An 11,673-nucleotide genomic window follows, 5' to 3' on the forward strand; every position below is an offset into this window, starting at 1 on the left:
GCGGTGACGACGCACCAGACGTCGTGGCAGGGGCCAGGGCTCCCAGCGGCGATGGGAGCGCAAATCCACGGCGACGGCTGGTGTTCTGGGGCCTGCGACGGCCGGCACTCGTGGCCACCGACGGGCACGGGCTGCAGCTGGGCCTAGGGGGGGACGAGGGCGAGCCCCCCCCTGGTGCTGTTGCAAGCTGACGCGTTTGGGCTCAGCCTTTGTGACGCAGCTTGCGTTGAGTTGCATGTTGGCCTGCCGTTTCTTTGATATTTATGTGTGCGTTGCAATACGCAGTGGAATGCTGTCAGTAGGGGGAGACTCACTCAATACCAACACGCAGCAGCACGGGTCCTTGAGTCAACACGCGTTGTCGGACGTGCCTGTGATTGAGAAAGGCTCATTACACACATGGGTGGGCTCATGAACAAGCCAGTGTCACATGAAAGAATTGGTCATTGCCAATGGAGAAGGAAAACCTGCAGGAGTAATCTGTCGACGAGTGGTGCAGAGTGTGGTGGCTGTGCTCCCATGATTCGCAGGGTGGGGGCTCCTTGGCCCACCAAGCAGGCGCTAATTGTGCGCTGTGGGTTCAATCCAGGGGTAAATGCCGACAAAACCGAGCGAAGGCGACGGTGCCACCCGCAGTTGGAGCAGGCACGCGTCACCGGCGTGTCAGTGGTGGCACCATACATAGCCAACAGCTGGGCTCAATTGGGCGGCAGCCACGAGGCCGAGCCGCAAAGCCCACTGCTGGCCACTGAAGATCGCCTGCCCGAGCAGACCGTAATGCAGGAGTCGTCGCATCCACGGAAAGAAGTGGTGGCCCCCACAAGGCCGGTCATGTTATCTGCTGCTCCTGCTTCTGCCGTTTCTGCTGCTGCTCAATCTCCCGCTGCTGCTCCCGCTGCTGCCGCCGCTGCTGCGCAGCCAGCTGTCGCTCCAGCTTTTCGAAAGCGTCCAGCCCCGCCGCCACCATCTGCTCCTGCGCGGCCTCGGCGACTGGCTGCGCGGTCGGGTCCAGCTCAGCAAGTCGGAGGTTGTATTCTTTCAACTCGTCCCTGTAGGTGTCCCACACGCACACCTTGCAGCCGCTCTAGAAATCGTGGAGCACAGGGTTCACAGCAGAGGGCAGGGGAGTTGGGTGGCTGACAGGCGGTGGAGGCGCAGGCTTGCAGCTCTGCGGTCCACGTGGCTGCAGTTTGGCAGCATGGGCGGTGAAGAAAGCAGCTGATGCACCTCTATTTCAGAATGCTGCGCCTCATATGTGCCTGCTTTGCGTGTGCAGGCACCTCGCTGAGAGGGTGCACAGGCTCGGTGCCGCACACACTGTCTTTTCCATGCGACAGCCCTAGCTGACGCTGCCTTGGACTTGACACAGTCCAGAGCTAACACTGTTGGCCTGTGAGTGGGTTGCTGACCCACTTACTCACCTGGCAGCAGTCTTCAGGACCAGGCGGCTGTGGTGGCACGAGCTGCTGCTGCGCTTGCGACGCCATGCGCGCAGCACTGCTGCGAGCCCCGTCACCACTTCCTTCTAAAATCCAGCGCGTCCACCGGCTGCTTGAGCTCAACTTTATTGCGGAAGGCGTTGTCCGCCTCAATACAAGCAGCATTCAACCAAGACTGTCATTCCAAGCAGTCAGATCGATTGTCTGCGGTTTAGTCGCAACGACAACTTGTTTCACACCTTGATTGATCGAATGCGACCATCGCGACCAGAAACGTTTGTGCTCAGCGACATTTCTGATCAGTGATCAACCCACCATGTCCATCCGTGCGCTGGAGCTTCCAGGGGGAGTGGAGCTCACAATCCACCAAGACAGTGATCTGGAGAACGATGCGGGCGCTGTTGTGTGGGACTCGGTGAGCGCCACGGGGTGACGGTCAGGTTGCGGTGCAGTTGCATGCGACAGGGCGTGAGACGCGTGTCGCGCATGCATGTATGGCCCCCTGTTTGTTAGAGTCACCCTTCGCTGCGCTTGACAGTGACTAGGGAGCCTCCTCCACCGTCGCTGCACCTGCGCTGAGATTGCGCAGTACATGCCACCTACCACCACCATCGCTGCGCTGTTCTCCTGCGCATTTGCAGGCGCTGGTGCTCATACATTACCTTGCCAAGCAGGTACAGCAGCAGCAGCAGCAGCAGCAGCAGCAGCAGCAGCAGCAGCAGCAGCAGCTAGGTGGCCCGCCTCGCATTAAGCTGATCGGCAGCCGTGTGCTGGAGCTGGGCGCGGGCACCGGCGCAGTCGGCCTTGCAGCGGCGGCGATGGGTGCTGAGAAGGTGCTCCTGACAGACCGGCCCCACCTGCTAGGCCTGCTCAACACCAACATTGAGGTATGGCGCTGCTGGCGGCTGTTGTTTGGCATCGCTCGGGTTGTACGTTATTCTGGTCCACCCCTGCAATTTCCACCCAACATCGCGTCAACCAGCGTTCCCTGCAAGGGGCACGCCACCAAAGAAATACTACGTACCAATTCCCAAGTGCTAGCCCGCCTGGCTGTTGGCTCCCTCACCCTCTGCATGCACACGCACAACCACCCCAGGCAAACCACCTCGAGGCAAGCACCTCAGCAGCCGACTACGAGTGGGGCGGGCCCCCGCCCAAGGAGGTGACCGCAGCAGGCCCCTGGGACCTGGTGCTGCTGTCTGATCTGGTGTATGACCCGGACGGCCTGCAGCCCCTTGTGGATTCCATCAGCATGCTGCTCGGCAGCGCCAGCACCACACAGGGCATGACCAAGGCAGCAGGCGACGCCGTGAAGCGTGGTAGCGACGCGGCAGCTGAGGACAGCGCGGGCGCGGCGGCAGGCGCCAACGGCGGTGACGATGGGTTGCAGCGGAGTGCTGAGGATTTCAGCAGTCTGAGTGTGGTGGGAGAGGCGAGCCTGGGCCCCACCGTGCTGCTGGCAGTCGAGCTGCGAGCCGACACAGGGGTGGCGCAGTTTGTGCGGCTGCTGGTAAAGCGTCACTACCTGGTTGAGCAGGTGATGGGCAGCACGTTTTTGTTGGGCACCCCAGCGTCCTGGCTGTTGCTTTGATTTGTGTTGAGTCGGGCAAATCGCTCGCGGCGCCTCGATGCACCCTGGAGCATGCATGCTGCTCGTTACTCTCTGTGCTTGGCGGGTCGTCTGCATCCTCACGTGTGTCTGTTTTCGAGTGTGTGAGCATGATCCACGCCTCCCCCGCCACACAATTATTGCAGGTGCCTTTTCAGGAGCTTAGCGAAGACTGGCGGGACGACGACATCTGGGTGTTCACGGTGCGGAGGCAGGCCGCTGGAGGCACCAGGCGGCAGCAGGCAGTGTGACCTGACAGGTGGGCAGAGCAGCTATTTGGTTGAATCCTTTTTTTCTGCAGGGGCGTAGAGCATGGTGGGTCTCATGTTTGCAAGTTCAGAAAGCTTGGAGGCGTTCGAGTTTGTAACGCAGCCAGCACTTGACCAGGTTCATGGGGGTGGGGGCACAGCAGGGAGGGTGCAGGTACAGGCCGTGTTCAATTTGCAAGCGCATACGCAAGGCGCGCATGACGTGATTGAGTAGGCCGGTAGTGTCCGTGTTCTGCGCCGCCCTTGCGCGAGCTTGCGCACCCGGATGTCCCGACCCCCTTACCGAGTGCTCATATGCACTTTGTGAGATCACAAACCAGTACGTATTTGACATCTCATTGCGTGCGTCTTTGAGGCATATCGTAGGTTCGCGGCACAGCTGCCGCGCAGGTGACCTGGAACGGTGTAGCTCCACACTCGCGAGCCTTTGAATCGACTCGAATCGAGAAGACACTGTTGACAAACATTCTCATCTCACCTTACGTGTTCACCTGATACGCCACAGGCTTTGACCGTGATCTCGACTGCTCTCGAGCCAACAACAGTCTCCTAGACGGGGCTTGATGGAGCCCGCGGTCGGCACTCAGCCCGTGATGAAGGCAACGGCTGCATGCAGCACCATCCTGCCAGGCTTTGCCAGCCTCAACCTGCAGCTGACGTTGCTCCCTGAGCCGGCTGCTACAAATGGCACCACTGAAGGCCCCATGCAGCAGCCTCATGGTGCTGTGCATGTTTATCTGGCATTGGACAACAGCGGTAGCATGTCAGGCCGGCCGATTGAGGAGGCAAAGCAGGCCATTGGCACCTTCCTCGACCGGGCGCCGCTGCATCAGCTCGAATCGTGCCACCTGATCGTCTACGACAACCGCGTGTCCCTCTGCCAGGATATGCAGGGCCTCACCAAGATGAATCGCGACAACACGGTGCGTGCATGACCAGGCTCTCTGCGCGCTGTGTCTTTTTTCGCTACGACGTGCTGCTGCATGCCCCGGAGCAGTTGGGGCGGGAAACGCCATCTGGGTTCTGTCTGCTCGCCCAAGCATGCGCGACGCGCAGGAATATTCAGGGCAAGGCGTGATCGACAACTGGCATGCTCAAGCACCTATTGTTGACATTCCCCTGCCACCTGGTTTGACGCTCCCCCCCCCCCCAACCCCGCAGGTCAGCAGCATTTACGCCTGCGGTGGCACCAGCTTTGCGTGCCCCCTGGACAGAGTGCTCGACCTTGCCACGGCCTGCCCGATGACGGGCCGCCATGTTGTCTGCTTCTTCACGGATGGGTGCGATTGCGACCGGTATTCTTCTCAGTGCAGCCTAGAGCACATCACCAAGGCCCTGGGCGACAGGTCATGGCAGGTGAGTTTGCAGAATTTGGCACACTGTTTGCCACAGCACAGTAAGTGTTGCATTTGGCTTTGCAACCGTCTTGCTCGCATGCATTTACTGATTTTTGCCCCCACAAACCCCTTTCAGACCCCTTATTCCCCTCATGTAATGCGCCTCACCCCCATGCCACACCAGGTCCACTGCTTCGGCTTTGGGCGCAGCCACGACGCGGCTTTCCTGTCGTCCCTGGCGCTGGCGGGCACCGAGCCGGGCGGCTTCAGCTACATCCAGAACCCCTCGGCTGACCTTGAGCCTGCCCTGGACACCGTCCTCGAGGTGCGCATGCATGTGGGGTCCCTGGCATGTCTGTCCCTGCATGCGCATGTGACCGTGCATGCTGCGGCAGCGAAATGACATGCCTGCATTTGCGCATGCACACGCATGCAAGCCCATGCATGTATGCATGAGCGCATGTGTATGTGTAGGGACTGCACATGCATGTTTGACCTTGAGTTGCTGCCGCAGGTTGGTCGTAAATATAACTTGCAAGCTCATGGCCAGCTCTTATCCTACCTCCTCAAACGTTCATGATCCCTTCCACCCGTAGGAGCTGCACAAGCAGGCTGGTGGTAGCTTCCGCTGGCTGCGCTGCACTCTGCATGCCGCTGGCATGTCCCAGTCCATCATGCTGCTGCAGGAGCAATCTGCTGAGCCTGATGCCAGTGGCATGGAGGTCGGCAGCCCCAAGGACGGTGACACCTCTGTAGCCAATGCCGGCGACGGTGCCGCGGCTTGCGTGGCGGCCGGGAGCTTGACGCTTTTCCGCGGCCACGCCTGCTTCAAGTGTAGCGCTGATGACCTGGCGGCGGCAGCAGCCGCAGCAGGGGGCAAGGTGCAGCTCAAGCTGTCGGAGCCGGTGGGGGCCGAGCTGGAGGTGGCGCTGACCGTGCAGGAGGCACCGATGCAGGTGGGTGTGATGGTGTTTGGGGGCTGCGAGCGCCAGGCGATTATGTACGCAGCGAACAGCCGCTGGGTCTCTTGCCAATTGATATGTTGTTCGATCAAACAGTGATAATACACAATCGATTGAGAACTCAATTGATCTTCCCTCCAACTTCCAGGACCTGCCTCACCAGGCCCTTGCACTTGTGAAGGACATGGCCATAGGCTGGACCAATGAGCTGGCCAATGGCAACCTGCCGCGGGACGGCATCCTTGCCATCCGTGACACGCTGCATGACATGCGCACGGGGCTGCACGCGATGCAGGTGCGTAAAGTCTTGAGGAGCATTGTGCAACCAGCAGAATCTTGGGTTGGCAGTAGCCAAGGAGAGTGGCTGCCCTCTAGAAAGGAATGGAACCTGCACGCAAGTGGCAAATTTGCCTATCACTGCACTCAAACCCTTCAGCGTCACGGTCGACTCTGTTGCCGTCCCCCCCATCACTTGCAGGGCCGTCTGAAGGAGCTGTTGCCGCTGGGCCGCGCCGCCCACCGCGCAGCCAAGCAGGCTCTGATGGAGGCCGCGCAGCTGCTCAACCGCTTCGAGACCGAGGTGCGTGCGCGGGATGGCGCAGCATCATTTTGGTCAGGCCTGTGTTTGCTCCAAGCGCAAGCACTTCCCCCTTCTCACTCCCCCAAATCAAGCCACATGCCTTGACCCCCTGCTTCCGCCGCTGACCACTCAGGTGCTGTCTCTGGCGCTGGCGGGCTGCCTCACCAACCACGCCGTTGCCCAGCTGAACGACCTGGCCTACCGCACCATCACCAAGGCCGGCCTGCGCAACAAGCTGGGTGCGTAGGGTGGGCTCAGCGCATTGCTGAGGCGGTGGAGCCGAGGGCATCATGTGAACGATAGGGCAGCTGTGCATTTCTGCTTGGGGTGCGGAGCGCTTGTCATCGAGGGCCTGCCAGCGCAAGCCTTTGAACACTCCAAAAGTGCAAGCCTCATTGCCTCGCATGGATGCACCTTGCCAATTTGTTGCTGCCGCTTCACCTGCCTTCCCACCCCCACAGAGAAGCGCATCGGCACCAACCTGGACCTGCGCGAGGAGGTGGACGCGGCGGTGGAGGAGGCGCTCAGGGGCGCCGACGTGGCCGCGCTGCCGGACGCTGACCCGTATGGCACGTGCGCCATCTCCTGCTGCAACTACAAGGAGGCCCTGCAGGTATGGACCACGCGCCGCCCCCTCTGGGCGAGATCATCGCGTTGAAGCTGCCTGCGGGGCATTGTGTATGCCGTCCCTCTCGACCCACAATCTTGCCGCGGCGCATTTCCTGCACCACTCCCAGGCTGGTGACTGCCTGTGCCTGGCGCTGGATGTGGAGCGGCCCGAGGCAGCCATCATGGACCCCACCAGGCTCATCATCAAGGTGGGGCTCGCATGTGGGCTATCCGCCTGCATGAATAATGAACTGTAGTTGGTGTATGGAGCCCCCTATTGAGATTGTGTATTGGCAGGTGCGTGGTGTGCAACACCAGCGCGCTGCCATGGATGGTAGAAAGGAGCAGGCCCACGCAAATGGATTGTCCTCTGGCACAGAGTCCTGCTCGCTGCTCACCCCTCTCCAACTCAACGCCCCCCACTTCCTGTGCTCCGAAGGCCATCACGCCGACGCGCATCACCGCGGACTCCTTCTTGGACGCCCTCAACTACGCGCTGGGCTCGGCGGGCCGCGAGGCCGAGCAGGTGCGCGCGGCAGCACACGACAGGGCGTTGCGATGAGTGGAGGGGGCCAGGACTGTGAAGTGCAATGTGCAATTGAAAAGCAGCAGAGGGACCGAATGTGCGGCTGCGCCGCACTGTGACAAGCCTGAGCTGAGATGGGCGCTTACTGGGTGGTGATACCAGCAGCCCACAGGCTGCACACAAATGAGGCGTGGCTCACGAACGAAATCAACCCGCACTGGCCTTTCTGCAAACCCGGCAGGTCCACGGCGGCTTCCAGCGCGCGGAGAACGACGGCGTGGTGGTGGGCGAGGGTCGCGAGCCTATCACGGGTGTGCTGCCGCTGTTCATCAACCCCACCCACTGGTCGGTGGCGCGGCAGCTGGCCAAGCCGGTGTTTGGCTGGATGTGCACGCTCAACCCGCTGGTGAGGGAGCGCCACATGCGTTCAATACTGCGCTGCGCAACGCTTGGCTTTGCGGATGCTATGTGTGAGCACATGCAGCAGGCAACCACACTAATGTGTTGTCTGGCGAAGCAGCAGGCTGCAGTTCCCGCGACCCTCACGTTGGTGCCTACGCGGTGGCCTGTTTCACGCACCATGCGTGCCGCCGAGGCCTCTGCATATCCCCCCCTCGCCTCACCCCTTCCCTTAAGCCCGAAACGTCCCCTCATCTCCTGTCCCCTCTCCTCCCCCCTTCCCACCACCCCCCACTAAAGGGCTACACCGATGACCAGATGCGCACTGTGCCCTTCCTGGTGCTGGGCCGCGCCCTGCTCGACCTCACAGACGAGGAGGCGCCCAGCGAGTTCCGCGCGTGGGTGGCGGAGCAGGTGAGCTGGTGCAGGGCAGCCAGGGGCAGAGCTCGGGAGGCTTGCCGGCGCGACGACGGGCTGTTGCTTGATGGGTCACCGTGATTACCTAGTTGTACAGGTACTCAGAAGCTTCGCGTGCGCAATGCTGAGGCCCCACTTCTCCCATGTCAAACCCTGCGCCTGATCGCTTAAAAACACAGGTGCTGCAGACGTGCGGGGCGGTTTACCGCTGGCGCCGCCGCCGCATGCTCGGAGACCTGGTCGGCGGCAGCGAGGACGCGGGGGCTGACGGCCAGGGCGGCGGCGGCGCGCCCGCGCGCTGCGACGAGGCGCGGCCGTCCGACGCGAAGCGCACCAAGGTGGAGGGCGGCCACGGGGCGCCCGGCGACTCGCCGCCGCCCGGCCGCGGCATCCGCTTCCTGACCGGTGGCCCCGCGGCACGCACAGTGGACGTGGTGGCGAGCGGCGAGGTCATGCTGATGCAGCTGCTGTGTGCGCTGCGCGCCGGCGACGTTGCGATGACTGCGGGTGAGTGATGCCAAGGGGTACAGAGGGGGACAGGTTGCAGGCAGGCAGGGCCGCATGAGGCCAAAAATGCAGATTCATCACTGTCACCACCTGCCCGCCCGTGCGTGTTGCCGAATTGGCGGGCCTGCGACCGCGGCGGCGCTGCTGCCGTGCAGGCGACCCGCCCGCCCGCGGCCCTGCTTGCGCTCAACCCCCCTCTCACGCCCCCGACCCCATGCGCAACTTGCAGACGACTGGGAGGCCCTGAAGCTGGCCGTGCTGGAGGAGGAGATGCGGCGCTGCCAGGCGCTCGCGTCCTGGAACGTGGAGCTGGGCACCGCCGGCGCGGCGGCGCGCGTGATGAACCTGGACCCCGAGGCGGCCGCGGCCGCGGCGGTCGCGCGCTGGGACGACGCGCGCCCGCAGGGCGGCGACGGGCCGACGCTGGGCAGCCCCGAGAGCCTGCAGCAGCTGGAGCAGGGCGTGGTGGCGGCGGCGGCGGCGGTGGACTGGGCTGCGGCGCTGGCGGGCGGCCGGGCGGCGAGGGAGCTGGCGGTGGCGCAGAATGCGTACGAGGCGAGGGTGGCGCCGCTGCTGCGGCTGCTGGGCGTGGTGCAGGTGAGGCGCGGCAGGGTGGTGCGCTCTGCACTCGCTCCCCTGCGGGAATGCTTTTGGGTCCTGCTGCACCTCTGCGAAAGGTGCAGCCAAACATGGTGGGTGAAACTTGCAACCTGCTTGCAGCCCTGTGGCTCCTGGGCAACGTCCAGCAAGTGGCTCGCTCCATGCCGCCATCATGTCCAGCTGCGACTCTTTCCTTACTAACGACGAACCTCCTTGCCCCCACCAGGCCGCGTCTGCCTCTGGCAGCCCTGTGGGTGCCGCCGCCCTGGGTGCCTGGGCGCCGCCCGCCAGGGTGGCAGAGTGGCTGACCCCGGCGCAGCTGGCCGCGCTGCTGTTGCAGAACGGCGAAACCGACAAGAACTCGGAGCGGCGCGCTTGGATCGCAGAGGGGTGGTACGTCGACCCTTTTGTGCAGGCTGAGGAGGTCCTGCGGCGCCTGTGGAAGAGGGTGAGCACTGGGGCGCAGTCTTGTGTGGGCAGTGTTGCTGCCGGTGTGATACAGAGGCTGAAACGGCGGTACGCGTTTGTTGTCGCAAACTCACACACAGCCCTGCTTGTTGACAGGGTGTGGTGCACAAGTAGAACGCCGTGTGTGCTCATGAGCCCACCTGCTTGACCCACCCAAAGCATCATTGCACGACATGCAGTGTACTATTGCACAACAAAAGCAACCTTCTTAAAACGCTCCGGCCAGACGCTGTCACCTGCCCCCCACTGCCTCGGCTCCACACATTTCCCCCCCTCTCCTGCACGTAGGAGGTGTTCTCACGCGTCCAGGCAGCCGCCCAGAACGCACGCGGCACGTCCGAGCGCCTGGCAGCCAGCAGGCGCGCGGCGCGTTTCGGGGCCGCGGCGACGCTGGAGGAGGCCGCCGAGGCGATGGCCGGGTGGCGGCTGGGGCGCGCGGCCGACCTGCGGCTGATGGTGGACGCGGTGTGCACGGAGGGCGCGGCGATACCCGCCGCCAAGATGCGCCTGCTGATGGGCTGGGACCACGCGGGGCGCCGCCTGCGCGAGGACAAGGCCAGGGAGGGCGCGGAGCAGGCGCCGGGCGTCAGCGGCTGGGCGCCGGCGCGGCGCGTGGTGCACCGCTTCCTGGGGACGCACCGCCGCACCATAGGGGTGGACGAGGCGGTGGAGCTGTTCCGCGGCGTGTTTGGCCGCCGCCTCAGTCACGCACTGACGGAGGCGTACATCAGGCAGCAGTACGCCGGCAACTTCCCCAACTGGCACTGACAGGCATATCGGCGGCATGGGTGGAAAGCGGCGGCGCGCCACATGTTTGGTCTTGAGTCGTGGTGGGCTCTCACAAGGGGGGTAGGAGCGTGGGATGGGGGAGTCAAAAGTGCTTCCGGCCGCCATGATGTGGGGCTGGCGCGCTCGCAGGGCAGCAGATTTCAGGACGGCCATGAGCATGTTTTCAGAATGCAGGGAGACATCACAAAACCACCGACATTGTCTCGCATTTCCGTGTCCGGCGGCATTCACATCTCCTACCAGAAGGATTACGTGTTAATCTCGCGCTTGCATGAGTATGTAACCCTTGATAAAACCTACTCAAGAGTGTATTGAGGTGCCCAACCCTACCTGTCTGTCCGTCAGACAACACAGCAAGTGCAAAAGAGAGATGAGACAATATTCGTCGGATGTAGGCATGGGGCCAACTGCCAGCTGCAGCGCCAGCAATGGCAAAGGGCTCACATTGATGGGGCGCAGGGTCTGACTACAGAGTTCTCAGAGGTTCAGGCAAAGGACATGAGCAACAGCTGTAGCAACCTTGGGCAAAAGCGGGGCAGTGCCGGCCAGCAGCAGGCCTGCCTGGGGCAGCACGGGTCCGGTCCCCTCTGATCTCTAGCGGCTCGGGCGCATCCTTGGGGCCGTTCCTGCGCAGTCTGGGCCGGCCTGCAGCCTGTCTCGGGCGGCATCTGAATAAAGTTGCTTTGTTACAACCGTCCATGCCAACTAGACCTGACCAACCTGTTGGGAATATCAACACACTAGGGTCCCTACAGAACGGTCGCCCAGTGATGGCTGCGTGAGAGCACCAAACCCCATCTGTGCGCGACTGAACATGGATAAAAACAAGTAGGCAAGGCTTCTGATGTCGGAGGACGCGTTGCAACACGGTCACCTGCATCAAGATGGGACCTTGGTTGCTGATTGCCCACCCCACTGGAAATCACGTCGGCTCAGCCTTACTGACTGTGCTTTGCTTTGCTCTGTTGCAAGCGTCTACGCCAGCTAGACTCCTCCCGCCACTGCCACGCTGCAGACAGAGGAAAGAAAAGTGCACAGCGCACACCCATGAGGCATGCCTGGCCCCGTCCCTGGGGCCTCTCCATGGCACAGGCACGCCGCAGGCTTGGCCGCCTGCAGCAGCGGCGGCGCGTGCCCGTGGGCAGCGGCCCTGTCCCCTGAC

General features: G+C 62.8%; 1 protein-coding gene across 1 annotated transcript; it reads left to right on the forward strand.

The window, feature by feature from the left end:
- Positions 1-1,755: 1,755 nt before the first annotated feature.
- MNEG_6481 (hypothetical protein) lies at positions 1,756-10,490 on the forward strand (the record flags this gene model as incomplete). Its single annotated transcript, XM_014045046.1, has 20 exons — positions 1,756-1,854; positions 2,081-2,326; positions 2,536-2,976; positions 3,195-3,251; positions 4,151-4,240; positions 4,479-4,673; positions 4,839-4,979; positions 5,251-5,610; positions 5,765-5,911; positions 6,095-6,196; positions 6,330-6,435; positions 6,658-6,809; positions 6,934-7,014; positions 7,245-7,331; positions 7,573-7,737; positions 8,031-8,144; positions 8,327-8,654; positions 8,884-9,251; positions 9,481-9,702; positions 10,011-10,490. 20 exons carry the CDS (start codon positions 1,756-1,758, stop codon positions 10,488-10,490), a joined length of 3,981 nt encoding a protein of 1,326 aa, XP_013900500.1.
- Between the last annotated feature and the right edge of the window lie 1,183 nt (positions 10,491-11,673).

This window comes from Monoraphidium neglectum (genome assembly GCF_000611645.1).
Source record: "Monoraphidium neglectum strain SAG 48.87 unplaced genomic scaffold scaffold01055, whole genome shotgun sequence".
In the NCBI taxonomy this organism is placed as follows: domain Eukaryota; kingdom Viridiplantae; phylum Chlorophyta; class Chlorophyceae; order Sphaeropleales; family Selenastraceae; genus Monoraphidium; species Monoraphidium neglectum.